This window comes from Gallinula chloropus, assembly GCF_964237585.1.
Source record: "Gallinula chloropus genome assembly, chromosome: 20".
Classification (NCBI taxonomy): Eukaryota; Metazoa; Chordata; class Aves; order Gruiformes; family Rallidae; genus Gallinula; species Gallinula chloropus.
The window spans coordinates 5,282,890-5,297,284 of record NC_140105.1 but is presented as its reverse complement, the minus strand read 5'-3'; the positions used below and the strand labels follow the sequence as shown (position 1 = coordinate 5,297,284).

At 42.1% G+C, this 14,395-nt stretch overlaps 1 protein-coding gene across 1 annotated transcript in view; it reads right to left on the bottom strand.

The window, feature by feature from the left end:
- Positions 1-7,555, bottom strand: part of MYO15B (myosin XVB) — a gene marked incomplete at both ends in the record, with an annotated part of 44,314 nt that extends 36,759 nt beyond the window's left edge. The window contains 7 exons of the mRNA XM_084273730.1: positions 1,462-1,565; positions 2,061-2,157; positions 2,507-2,581; positions 3,142-3,251; positions 4,013-4,076; positions 5,082-5,143; positions 5,219-7,555. Coding sequence (XP_084129856.1) covers positions 1,462-1,565; positions 2,061-2,157; positions 2,507-2,581; positions 3,142-3,251; positions 4,013-4,076; positions 5,082-5,143; positions 5,219-7,555 — 2,849 coding nt within the window. The remainder of the gene's footprint in view (positions 1-1,461; positions 1,566-2,060; positions 2,158-2,506; positions 2,582-3,141; positions 3,252-4,012; positions 4,077-5,081; positions 5,144-5,218) is intronic.
- Positions 7,556-14,395: the final 6,840 nt, after the last annotated feature.

The window sequence follows — 14,395 nt, the reverse complement described above, 5'->3', positions numbered from 1 at the left end:
CTGACGTGACCCACCCATTTCATATGTCAGGCTGATAGCCTGTGGGGACAGGGAACACCTTTTTGTTTTGCAATTTAATTGCAACTTGCACAAATTGATCCTGGACCAAAACCAGGATGTCCAAGTACTACAGCAATAGTGGGCCATGCAGCCAGCAGCCTGGAGTCAAACTGCATGCAAGGATCTACAGGCCTTTAAGCCTGTTGTGTGTCCCATGCGGATTAGGTGGGTGTGTCATGAAGGTCTGGATCAGTGGGTACATGAATATATACAATTGATTTGAGAAGAGTCAATATGGGTTCTGTAAAAGGAGATCCTGTCTTGCAAACTTCCCAGAGTCATCTGAAGTGGATTACAAATTTGTAGATAAGAATGATCTGAGGGATACAGTCTACATGTTTGGACAAAGCTGTGGGAGTTTTAGGGAAACCAAGCATAAGAGGTAAGGTCCTGACATGGGTAGGAGTACATGGCTAATCCTCTTAACAGTTGGAGGCAACTACTAGAGTTCAGCAAACTGTCCTCTAACCTGTGAGCGTTACTCAAGGTTTGATGAGTGACCTAAAAGAGGAACTGAACAGCAATTTGACACAGCTTTCTGGTTGTGTGAAATTATTCAAGGCAGTGAGGAAGAAGACCAACTGTGAATTACAGCAGACAGACCTTACAATACTGGGTGAGCAAGAAACTGGCACAGGAAATTCACTGTAGATAAATGTGATGAGGTGTGTACAGGCTGAAAACATCCCAGCTTCACACATAACCTGACAGGCTCCAAGTTAACCACTGCTGCTTAGGACTGAGACCTTGGGGTTATGATAGACAGTTCCATGAAAATATCAGCTCATCACTGGGCAACAGTCAAAGAAAAACAAAAAAAGAGAGAGAGAGAAGCCAGAATGTGGCAGGTTCGGGGGGGGGGGGGGGGGGGGGGGGGGGGGGCGGGAAAAGGTGTTTATCACAGAACTGGTTAGACCTGTAGAACACTTGCCAAAGACTAATGTAGAGGCATGAAGTATATATGAATCCAAGAGGAAACTGTAAAGCACAAAAGTCTCAAAAAAAAAACGCAAACCCTGAGCTGCTGCAAATGGTTAAGAGCTAACAGAGTGTTCAAAAAAAAGCATTATATAAATTTGGCCTGTTCCTACTGTTACCTCAGAGGTTGCTTGTGGCCAGTGTTGGAGACAAAACACTGTATTATATGGCTTCTTGGTATAAACTAGCTCAGCCATTCTTGTATTCTTAATTTATCACCCATTTGAGAGGTGAAGATCTATTCTTTTGTGGAGGAAATCTAAAAACAAAATAGGGGTATAAAATCACCCTCTTCCTATCCTAACAAGAGTTTAGGGGAGGGAGGGCTATTGCATGAACCTTAAGCACTGCTAAACCTTTTCTCACCCAAGGACCCCTTGACAGCTGGAAAGAAATGTATCCCAAGATGTTCCTTCAACTCACTGTCGCAGGTGGACACTCAGCAGCTTTCCAAAACGGCTTGAGTTGTCATTAAGGATGGTTCTGGCATTCCCAAAACTCTCCAGGATGTGTAGAACATTGCAGGGCTTAAAGAAAAGAGGGAGAGAACACTTCAGCAATCACTGCTTTTTAAACCTCTAAAGGACTTAAGTATCTGTTAGTTTGAAAATCCAAGAAAAATGAGACTTTGCTGAAATAATTCTGCCCTGGCTAACAGTCTCTTAAATATGAGCTGCTCTATGAACTCTTCACCTTCACTGCTATGATCTTTCACTTCTGCTCTGTGTTTGTTCAGATTCACCTCACAGACTCAATATAAGGTCTCTAAGGCAGGTATCATCTCTCTGCTCAAACAGACACATCACTCTCTACAGCATCAGGGATCCCAGATACTAAAATACGGAACAACAAATACATCAACTGGACTCCTCGTGGAAGTTTCACCTTGTTCAACCACAAGCTATCCAAAGTCCAGCTCAGTTAACAGAAATAATATAAAGAGTATTACCTCTTCACCCTGTCTTTGGCTTGTACTTCTTGCCTAACCATCCCTGCATAAAGCCAGCATCAGTGCTTCTTACCTGTCTGATCCTGTGGCTGTCTGATCTCTGGTACAGCATGGTCAGGTACTGCATAATTGCTTTGGCAGCTTCTGTTTTACCTGAGCCACTGTGTCCACTGGAGGAACAAGAGGTAAGGAAGCTGGCATCAAAACAGAATTACCTAATTCAGACATATCAGGGGACCTGCTACAGTAAATCAGTGGAAGTGTACTGATATACAACAAATTAAGATCTGTCATGTATTGTTTGAAACATGGAGACAACTTGACAAAACAGGCCTTCTCCTCCAAACTGATGGGATGCTAAATTCAAATTGTGCTTGTACAGAGTGAAATAAAAGTCTGTGTTATTCATGTTGTCTAGGGACAGCACACAACAGCCAGAACAATAAATTCATGGACAGTGAAATAAAGTCCTACATAAATAAATTAACAAGCATTTCAACAAGTACCTTTATTTCCTACCTGATGATGACACACTGCTCTTGCTCTGATGACTGGGACAATGTGTAGGCCATTTCTGCTATGGCATAGATGTGTCTAGATGTACAGAAAGAAAACCTCAGTTAACTAACCTCACACATACAGCACCAAAAGGTTACTCATCTATATTAGAGATTGGCCAGTATCAGGGAAATCAGAGCTTTGTTCTCTGCCTCCATCACACTAGCATCACTGTTACAAGCTATTGCAAAGTTCAGGTTCTTCCAGGACCTCTTCAGCCTAATCTCAGTAATGCTCTGTGCCATGGTGTTTAATATAAGGCACATCAGGAGTATTACGTGCACTAGAGGAACCTGCCTACGTTGCTAGCTCTGGTGGGGCTGTACCAGTGTTAGCACTGGGGAGAGCATACTGCCAGAGCACCTCTTTGGGCACGTATAACAGCTCCAGCAGGTATGAATTCAGGACCTTAAAGTAGCACTCAAGAACATTGACCTGAAGAGTTTAGCTCTGTAGCATTCCAGGTCCAAGCAACTACCACTTTGCTAAATGGATTGTTGGCTTCCTGCTCTGTCAGGCAACGGGAGGAAAGAAAATGCTTTCTGGAGCACAAATGGAACAGAGTTTGGGGAGTTATTTGGGAAAGAGATACATACGGGGCATTTTTTGAGAGAGTCCCTTGATGGTACTGGGCAGCCACATCTTCAGAGTAGATACACAGGTCTTTGAAAGGATTCACAGAAATCAAAATTTGCCCAATGTAAGTCTAGGACAAAAATAACAATGGGGGAAAAAAGCTGGTGGCTTCTTAGGATTTTCTGAATGAGGAATGAAACAGAACCATATATTAATACAAAGATTAAAATCGCCTTTAAAGGAATGCTGTCTATTCTGACTATACTGCCAGCTGATTCAGGGCATAGTGCAACTTCTCAGTGATCATTTGCAGAGCTCTGACATTAATATTTTAGACAAGTGGGAACTCACTAGTCCATGGTCACATTCAACGGTCAGTGTTTATTCCCCAAGCTTCACATGAAATTACAGGCACAAGGTTGAACACCTGAGCCACTAAATTCCAAAGGAGAACAGTTACCTGTCCAAAACTAGTTCTGTATTGCAACACCATGAAAGATGTGCAGAAACTGAAGTTACTTCTCAAGATCTACAATTTTTACTCAGAACTGCTTTGATAAGACAAGAAAGTTCTACTAGGAGTAGCTGAGGCTAAAACTGAACCCAAGTATACTTATGGTTCAACAACAAATATCAAAATTAAAAAGATACTCTGTGACTTTCAGATTTTACCACCAATATTTCATGCTACCCATTTTCTGAGCAAAAGCAGTGTCAGTATCCATTTTATCACTGTTGCCAGTGTTGAGCGAGCTCTTGAAGTATTTGGTGCATCATTAAAGCTTGATGGAGTGATAGAAATTACTTTCTCCTACAGCTCAGAAAAGATAAGCACTGAAGAAAAAAACCCAACAAACCAGCAAGAAACAAAACCCAAACCACTACCCATACATAAATAAGATTGCGATGGAACCTCTTCTTCAGACACAGAAGAACTGAGCTCTCACAGACTTCCCTACAAACAGAGGAAAGGAGTTGTCAGCCATCAGCTTTACTTGCATGAGTTAATATTAACCTTTCTGCCCTCCCAAAGGATTCTGTGGCAGGCTGGTGTCTGAAACTATTCACTGCCTTCACATGGTTCCAACACTTCTAGAATTAAACACATCAGAGGACAGAGCAGTCAAAGCTCAGAACATGCAGCCTGTTCATCTCCATGTAATTGCAGGTCCTTACACACAGCCTTTGTAGTTATGGCAAGGGTAAAGGGTGAAGGACATGTGTGAGAAGCCGTGTCAGATGCTTATCTTTCAACAGCAGCAGTGAACCATGATTTAAAAGCTGCTAAAGATGGAGGGCTTGAGTTTGCCACAGCTGAAGGCAACGGGTGTCACTAAAGCCTGATGCCAGTGTCAGTAGCCAAACACCACAGAAATGTGCCTCTCACCCCAGAAGTCTTCCTGACTTACAACTCACTTCACGTAACAAGAATGTTATGTCAAATTCCCAGTTCTGCCCTCTGTAACAATACAAAAGTCACATCAGCCTCTAAACCTTATTTCCCTTACCAATGAAATATATATGGTTTCTTTAGAACCCATTTCAGGACTGGAAACCATTTAACAGGAGTGGTAGAGTTCCCTGGATGCATCTGTAAGAAAATCATCTAACTGGGATAAGCACCTCTCTCTCTGGTGTGTGACTGCAAGGACTCAATGTGCACTCAGTGCAGCAGAGCCTGGGGACATGCAACAGTCAGGAGTTCCCTCTGCAGCTGTGTGCCTCCCCACACCAGTCAGTGTAAATCCATGACTTAAATAGTACAATTCAATCTTTTACTGAGTGTTACTGTGGAGGATCAGTTACTCAGGTATGATATGCATCAAATTAAGTTTATTTTCTGACATGGTAGTTCTGGCTATCATTGCTTTCTGTTGTTGAGCCAACAGTAGCTTTGAAGGACGACAAGCAAGCCCCTGCGACCTTGAATTAGCTGCAGAATACCAGTGACAACACATACTCCAGTCTGGTTAGGTCTTCAATCTCCTCAACTTCTACACAGTGGTCTTCACACATGTACACCTGAAATGTATAAGTACATTACTGAAAGTCAGGAGAAGTTCAGCTTCATTCCAGTACTGGAGACAGCAGCTATACCTGTTTCTGCATGAATTCCATCTCTAACATATTGTCAGTGATGTCTTCTGCCTCCCACTGCTCCTTGCAGACCTTCTTCACATGGCTGTTGGCCAGATGTGGGTCCTTGTATATGGCCCATTTGCTCAGGTTCTCAATGGTTAGTCGGGGCAGCAACAACTCAGAGTTCAACCATTCTGCAGGATCACATTCCTGAGGCCGCTGCTGAGACCAGTGAACACCAGGTGTGACTGTGGATCCTGTATTCTGGAGGCCACCTGAACCCTCTTTGATATCTGCCTCACTGGAATAATCTGATGTACATATTGGATTATCTTCTTGATGTGGTAGGAAGCCCTGGTCACTGATTCTCTGAGGGGTTTGACCCATCAAAGGGCTGGGAAGGTTACATTTGAATCTGCAATCCTGTTGCACAGGCATTATAGACTTTCTGTCTGACAAAGATCTCAGTTTCTCTAGGGAATATGCACTCCTAGAGCCCCTGGATAAGGAGCTCTTTGTCTTAACCATGCTGTGGACTCTGGGGAATACTATAGCAAACTTGGCATCAGTAGCACTGTTCTTCTCCTCATTCAAGCTAAGTAAGTATGGAAAGGAACTGGTTCCATGAAGAGGGGAATCACCAGAAGGCAAATCAATCTGTCCCAATTCCTCTGCCATTTCAGGATCACCTTTTTCCCTCACTAATGGAGAAGACTCATCGTCACTCAACTCAGCACTCTCCAGCTCTCCAGCTGCACCAGAGACGGCTTTACCAGATCGCCCAACCCAGCCAGCAGTGCTTATAATCCGGATTGCCACTCTGTTTCTGAATCCAAAAGGTTTGCTTCTCCTCTTTCTCTTCCCAAATTTCTTCAAGAGCCATCTTGAAATGCCAATTGCACGTGCCACGCTCAGAAGATGAGCTTTCAGGCTTGATTTCTTGGCAGGTTTTTGACCAAGCCAGCTGGTGACTTTTCTAAAAGTAGAATGGGCATGCAAGTACTTGGATCCTTTCCCATCATGCACATTTTCTTTTTCAGAAGGTGCCTCTGCAATCACTTCTTCTGCTTTCTCCTTTTTTGCCTCTGAAATCTGGCCTGAACTCAGTTTAACTTTTCCAGAAACTTTTCCAACTTTCTTCTTCTTGCCAAGAACCTGTTTATCAGATGATATTTTTTTAATAGTGGAGCAGCTTGAAATGTTTGAAAGATTTAATCTTTTCTCTCCAAAACTCAGAGGTATGTTGGGTTCTTTCTGTGTGCTGAGGGTTTCTAGAGTCGTGGCTTTTGAACAGATGCTTTCAACATTTTTCAGGTCAGAGTTGGTTTCCAAAGCCATCTGGACAGAATTTGTTTTACAGCAGGTTAATAGTTTGGTCTCAGCATTTTTATGTTTGTTTTTTAGATTGAGGATTTGGGATTGAGAAGAGCATTTCTTTGTAAGCATCACTGCTGCTAACTCCTGCTTGCTGCAGTCTGAAAAACTGTCTCTCTCTGTATGTTCTACCACTGTACTTTGTTCTGCTATTTCACACTTCCCAGATTTGCCTTTCAATGTCATCTGCTGCTTGGAGAGCAAAGGGCTATCTTCCTGTGTGTTGCCCTCATCATTCACCTCCCCTTCCTGATTAGTTCCCTGATGTACTTCGCTAAGGCTAGCATGGAGTTTTGCTTTCACAGCACTAGGCAGTGGTTGTTCTGTTGCATTTTCTTTTCCTCTGTCAGTGCTCTCTTCAGGGCTGCTCTTGCCATCGCTGTCAGAAATACCATGTGCATCTTTTGATATATCTTGAACTTTGTCATTTTCCAATATATTTTCCTGTCCTCCTCTGTTATGGCCATTTTCTGTGTTCTGAAGACTTTTAAATTGGAATTCTGAAACACTTACATAATTTTCCTCACTGCTCTCAGCTAGAATAGATTTTGCTTGTCTTGGCATATCATTTTGCTTCTTCATTTTCTTCTCTGCCTCCAATTCTGCAAGGTCAGTGCCTTCATCCTCAGATTCATCGCCTCCATCTGTGGTCAACTGCTTCCCTTCAGTTTCATTAGATGCTTCATTGCTTTCATGAAGCAGTTCCTTGTAGCCTTTTCCTTCAGCTACAGGAGGATCTTCCAGCATGGCTTCTTTCTCACTGATGCCATCTTCCTCTGAAGAACTGCTCTCTTCCTCACTGTTTGCAGTGCTGTCTGCCAGAGTCCCTTTTTTATGGGTCTGATGGTCTCCGCTGCTGGAGTCAGAACAGGAGCTACTCGAGGTTTCCAGGATATTTTCTTCTGCACTTTCAGTGACAATAATCCTGGTATGTTTTCCAACTTGCTTTTTCCCAGTTCTCTCACCTTTTCCCTCTGCCATACTGCCTTGGCACTGAGAACCTGACTTCTGCTCAGAAGCTTCCTTAAAGCCATGATTCTTATTGTGCTTTTCCCTGTGCCTGGCATTATGTGCCTTCTGCAGTAAGTCATGTTTCTGAAAAGAGCGTTCAACACTTTGCACTGCAATTGACTTTACAGACTCCATGACTTTTTCACTAGCAGCTGGATGCTTTCCACGCTTCTTTTTAACACTGTGTTTCTTGCTGTTTGTGGTGGCCTTATCCTCCTTATCGCTGCTGTCCTCACTTTCTCTTCCTGATGTAACTTCTTTTCGCTTGGATGCCTTTCCTTTTTCCCCCTCCAACTTGAACACTAATTGTTCTCCATGTTTTCTCCCCAAACCAGATTCTCTTTTACCATTTCTCCTGTGGGCTCTTTTCCCCTGGAATAACTTTTTGTGGCCATTTTCTTTGCTTTCTTGAAGCCTCACCAGCCTCTGAGCCTCTTCAAGGGTGTCATCCTGTTCAGGCAATGATTCTTTGCCCTTCAGCTGGCCTTTACCCTTAGCTTCCCCCTGTCTCTCACAGTGGATCTTTGAATCTCCAGGGGAGCTTGCCTTTTGCTCACAATTCAACACTTTCTCTTTTCCGACTTTTTTGTGTCGAGTCTTGGATTGGGGAGGAGGCATTTCTCCAGTAATTAGGAATATAAAAGGGCTTTTCTCAATTCACCTGAGAAAGGAAACATCGTGCATTTTGCTGTGAAATAAGCTACAAAGAGAGCCTAAATCTTCTAAAGTGGTAATTGACCTCATTTCTATAAACAAGCATTTGCAAAACTGTACCTGTGCAGCAGAGGAATGCCAAACCACTGCCCTGTTCCAGGTTAATCTCTGGTTTATTTTGTCATGCAGCACCCTTATTCTCTTATTTTATTAGGACTCTTGCCAGACCCCAGTCACTACAGGCAACTGAATGAATGTCCTTGATGTTCCACAGTTAACAAAGGTTTGGCCACACTGTAGTTTAAGAAAGAATAATTATATTATTTCAGTTTTTCCTTCTCCAATAACCTTCTTTGTGATGAAGGAGAGAGGAATGCATCTAATTATCTACATCAAATGAATGAACAGTAAATAGTTAACTCAGTTTCCTACGTAGCCAGAATCACCTCTGGACCTCTACGAACAGCACTGTCTTGCAGGTTGAAAATACACAATGCTGGGTAAATGCTGTAGTGCTGAGTAGAAGCGAAGAGACCACAACTGACAGTTTAAAACAACCAACCAACCAAAACAAAACAAAACCTCAAGCTCACACTGTAGAAGCTGAATTGATACTGCAGGTCTAGAACCTCTACAAGCTGATCTAATATGTAAATAGTAGAAAGGGTGCAAAAATATAAGCCACATCTTTTGTGGCTTTGTTTATTAATCTTCCCCCTTTTATTTGAACACTTGTCTCTTAACAAGCAAATAAGTACCTGTTATATTTAAATATATATAGTAATTACAGTTAAATAGTATCTGATTTTCCAGGGAATAATATTTTACATTTTCTTACATCAATGAACAGATCATACTCAAGGTTTGACCTGTCATGAAAACAGTTTAGCCCAAATAGCAAAATTTATGAGGAAATCATCTCTCACAGCCAAGAATGTCTGTCCCTGGAACAGCTCTTCTGCAATCTTATTGGAGAGAGGGCTACATAAATACGGGAATGGGAAAAAGAGAGAAGCATTAAAGTGGTAGGAAAAAAATATAATACAGTGGACAACAACAATAATCCAATCACATAAACTGATAATCTCTGCAGGAAAAGACAGTTGAAAAAGTAAGTTAATTTTGTAACGTAAGTCTACACTTAGGAATTGCTTCTGAAAATGTATAATACTGACAAAACATTGCCTTTTCCCCTTTCCCTTCCCAGCTAGTGTATGTTAGTTGCCCACAGTAAAAACATTTTTAGTTCAGTATAACAGATTCTACAGGAGGAATACTGCATAAATCCTGGCAAGTATTTGTATGCCAAAAAACCCTTCCTAATACAGACCCAGTGTCTGTGGAATTGTCTGACACTATCTTTTCTTTTAGCATGATGGAGCTGGTTTTGAATGATCTGTCCTGTGAACAGAGGGGTGTCTTCCATGATCTGGCAAGAAGTCAGAGGCAAATAGTATATCACTACATCAAGGTATCACCATACGGTTCCTCCTGAGTGCACTGTTATTAGCTGACAGTCTAGGAAATGTCTGTTATTCTAACCATTAATCAGCATTGTTTATCTCTACCTTTCCCCTAATCATAGCCAGGAAATAAAGGATGCAAAAGTGCCCAAAGGATTAGTCTTGACCTTCCAGCATGTTGAAAAATATCACTTCTACCCTTTCCAGTTATAAAGATCCTTTATTTTATGAGTCAACCTCTTGCTGCTTCAGACAGACCAAAATACCTCCTGGGCTCCAGACTCCACTCCTACCCATTTGTCTGAATGAAGTGCTAATGGCAGAGCCTGGTTTTGATTCCCCAGTCACTAAACACTTCGAGGCAAAGATCCAAACCAGAAAACAGCAAGGACATAAGTGAAAGGAAATGATGGACCAGAGAAAGGAAAACTTGGAGGTGAATGGAACAGGAGAGGGAAAAAAATCTTGTGATCATGGTTACAGTGTATAAGCTCTGACAGCCATACCAAACAGAAATGGGAACTGCAAAGATGCACAAGGGGTTGTGAGGAACTCTTGAGAGATGGGGTTGGGCAAGGAAGATTAGCTATACTATATGCTACAAATGTTTTCTTCCCCATAGTGAAAAGTTAACCCTTGCTGATTACTGTACACATGCTGCGAGCCCAAAAGAGAGTTCTGGCTGAGCTTTGTTGAAACTTGCTTCCATCCACAGGCCTCTCCTTGCCTTAGTGTAGGGGCATGGGGGAAGAGTACACAGCCAAGACTGCCATTCAGCATAAAGCTTTACATCTTTGCAGCTACTATGAAGCCTGACAAGGAATGAGGATTTTTAACAATTAGTACCTCAACAAGGCAGCCTACAGTGCTGGATGGAAATCCATCCACTCTCCAGAATACCTTGTTTGCAGACTAAAACTTGCCCAAGCATCCCTACAAGTTATTAAAAAAAAAAAAAAGCAAGCAAGCCATTCAAAAATACATTTCAATGCTCTGGAAACAAACTGGTAAAGAACAGCCCAATGAATCAAAGTTTGCCTCACCTCAAGCTCCCCAAGGAGGGCAGCAAAACCATGTTTCAGATTTACACAGTCCAGGAGGGCTGGTGCTCTAAAAAAAAAGCACATTAGGCATATGTAAAGCCCTTGGTTTTATTGAAAATATTCTTTTGCATACTACCCATTTTGTACTCTTTTGAGTGACAGGAAAGAAACAGTATCTCCATTTTCCCCAGCTGCAATGACACGGAGCAGAAAACTGCTGTCCTGAAAGCACTGACATACAGTTTAGGATTCCTCAACAATCAGTGTCTTTAGTGTTCCATCTAAACTTGTGGTTTTGCTCTGGTATAGAGTTGTCATTATTAAAAACATCTTGGATATGTACTTTGCATAATACAGAGTTCATCTCTTAACATCAAATCCTCTTCTTTTATCCCTCTCTTTAAACAGTACTCTCTATAATACATAGGTGGCTGGTCACCTTATTTCAGCGCCCCCTCCCTTTCCCTGCATATTACACTGATACTAGTGGCCTAGATCTCTAAATCCTGCAACAAGACTTTTGTTACTGAGATTAATGGTAGCTGAATTAGACCCTAAATCCCCAGTACAGTATAGTTGTTAATATTCTATCCTCCTGGGGGCTTAAAGTTGATACAGCTTGTCTACAATGCCAAATACAGTAGAAAAAAGAAAAAAAATCAGTCTTCTATCATGCACTACTGCTAGATAGTAATGTATCTGAAAAGATACATTACTTTTATACAAAACTGCTGCAATACTTGGATGATGAGGAAAACCACAGACCAAATTTGTAGGGAGCTTAGACACAGAACTTCAGTTTGACCCACTAAAGATAGGAACCCAGGCTCTGAATCTAGTTTAGAACGTGAAAAACCTTAGAGTTCACAATTCTTCTGAGACAGGGTTTTAGAGCAGCTTGTTTTGTAACACCACTATTATCACTGGGAATGGCAAGATGAATCACTGCTTATATAAACAATTCCTTTGACTTCAGCTCTGCTTTGATTAACTGCCCTGGACCATCTGCTTCCTGGACACACTGGAGCAGGTGAAAGATCCTGCTCATCAGTTTTTCAACTCCCTTCACTGTACCAACTTCATCTAAACCACTACAGATAAAAGGGCAATTCAATTTTGTTCTTCTTTTCTAGAAGCAACAAGAATAGTTTATATCGGAGAAAGGAGAACCTCAAGGCTGTTAAGAAACACAGAGTGAACCTACAGACAAAAGAAGAGCAGATAGCTCATGCTGTTATTTTAAGACCAGTGGAGAAGTGAGTCTTATCTTCCCTGAACACACTGGCTTCTCCCAACTCAGACAGAGGAAAAAGTACAGCCATTAACCTTAAAGGGAAATGATTTGAACTTAATTCTTAACCATTTATATTTTCATTCACCTGAACAAACTGCTCAAGCTCCTTCTTTATCACTCTGCACAGTAATATTTTCAACATACCTACACCTGATTCCAGCGAGCGTCTCAGTTCCGCGTACCATAGGTCACATCCGTGCATATGGTAACATACTCTCTCTCTTGTGTGTGGTTTCAATGCAGCCCAGAGTCTGTTCCAGTGTCCCTGCAAACCTGCCCAGCTGTGGAGTCTTAACATCAACTCTGGCTGGGCTGTGCCCAAACAGCAGATGATTACAGGCATATGGAAGGAAAGTAGCATCAATAATTCAAGCTTTCTCCTGGTACCTTTGAACTTTTCAACCAGCAATATCACCAGCTGGTTGGCAGAGTTTTGGATAAAGGAAGAGGTGGGATTTCACCTGGGCATGAATCAGGCTCAGACATGGTATGACTAGGTGTATCTCTAAAGAAAGACTGAAAAGGAGAGGTCAATTCCAATACCAAAACATGTCTGTTACAATCCAAGAGGCTACCAAAGGAGGCACAGTGAATACTATCTAAATAAGAGCTTAGGATAGTGAAAATGATTAAATCGTAGGCCTCTTTCTTTTGAATCCCTGGAGTTTTATTTCAGGGAGCCAAGCATGGAAAGCTCAGACTCTACCCTCTTCTTGCCAGTACCAAGCTCTCTGCTGACAAACAGGAAAGAAGTTTCCAGCTCAGCACTGAAAAGACAGCAAAACTAGCACTATTTTTGACCTCATTATGCCTAAATCTCAGTCCAAATCAAGCAGAATGACTAAATTTCCTTTCAACTTGAATTTCCAAATAATGCCATGCTCCCCTTTAAACAAAGCTTTTGCAGACAGGTTATGGCTACTTGCAGCAGGTGTTTATGTCCATGCAATATCGCTGTCTAATTCAGTGAGACTTCTCCTCTTCCTAGGTTATTTTCAAGACAGTAGGTAACGGGACAAGCAGAAATGCACACAGTCCAGTCTGTACACTCAGTGTCCCTCTGCACTCAGCAGGTTGTGAAGTGACAGCATGGTTAGCACAGGATTTCACTACACTGTGGATGGCCCTGGTTCTTTAAGGCAAAGTCTCCTTCTACCCCCTCCCAAAAAGGCTTTTCAGAGGAGTTGGAGATTAATCAAGATAAACTCAGGTGTGGCCAGCAAGCAGAACAAGTGACCCTAACATAAAATGTGAGGAGTGCTGTTAAGATAAGATATTAGATGCTTAGCAGCATTCATTTGGGTGGGGCCTGTTTTCCTATCTCCTTCAAAGAAGCCCCTGGCTGGTATGCACTGTACTTTGAGGGCTCCTCCACTAAGATAAAAACTGGGTGCCGAGCAGGACAACTTAAGAAACACACTTTACCAAAGCTTTCTGAACTGTATGGTCGTCTTCTCTCACCTCATGAGAACAAGACTGTAGAGCAAAAGATTATTTCACTATTTCATCATGTTCTTTAATTTATTACTTTAAAATAACCTCTACGCTTCTCTGCATAGAAGAGAGATCCCTTTTGTAAAGCCCAGAATGACCGAGGTCATTTAGATCATGAATTCCTTATCCAGTCTTGAAAAAGCCTCGGGGCTCTTAGCTTTAAACTTCTAAATGTGTACATGGCAGGAGCAGCAACTTCTCTGAAAAATCCAGCTCTTCACAGTTCCTCATGAGGAAGTGGCTCTAACAAACCTTATGTTCTTATCAGCTGGAGCCTCTTCAAGGCCTCTTCATGCCCAAAGCAGAACTGAAGCCCTCTGTTTCTTTGATATCTTTGATTTGTCAGAAGTCTCAGATGGTGTGGTGGGAGTCTGAGGACAGCCAAGATGAAGGTGCTCATCATGTTCACTATCTTATCAGACTACTGTCTGCTTTGAGCTACATAAAGATGAGAAAGGCTGAGTTGATGCTGTGCAAACATTCCCTCTCTATTGCAGTTTCAAACCTGTCTGTCTCAGCACCCCTAACCTGAACTCTCTGCACAGACTAAACATTGCATTTGTTGGCTTTTTGAAGTGCTCCTAGCATGCTGCTGGCAGCTCATTCATGTCTTTTTAGGGGAAGGTGAGATTTCCAGATTTCAGCTCCGGGTCCCTGAGCATACTGGACAGTATGGCCCAAGACCTGGGTTCAATGCCCACCTCAACCACAGACCTACCACATATTTTTGCCCGAGTCTTTGCATCAATAACAAGACAGATTCACCTGAGACAAGAGCATGAATACTGATGCAAATTGCACTTCACCCTCAGCATCTGGTATGTGCTATGAAAACTAAGTCATCTTTTGAACTAAACTCTTG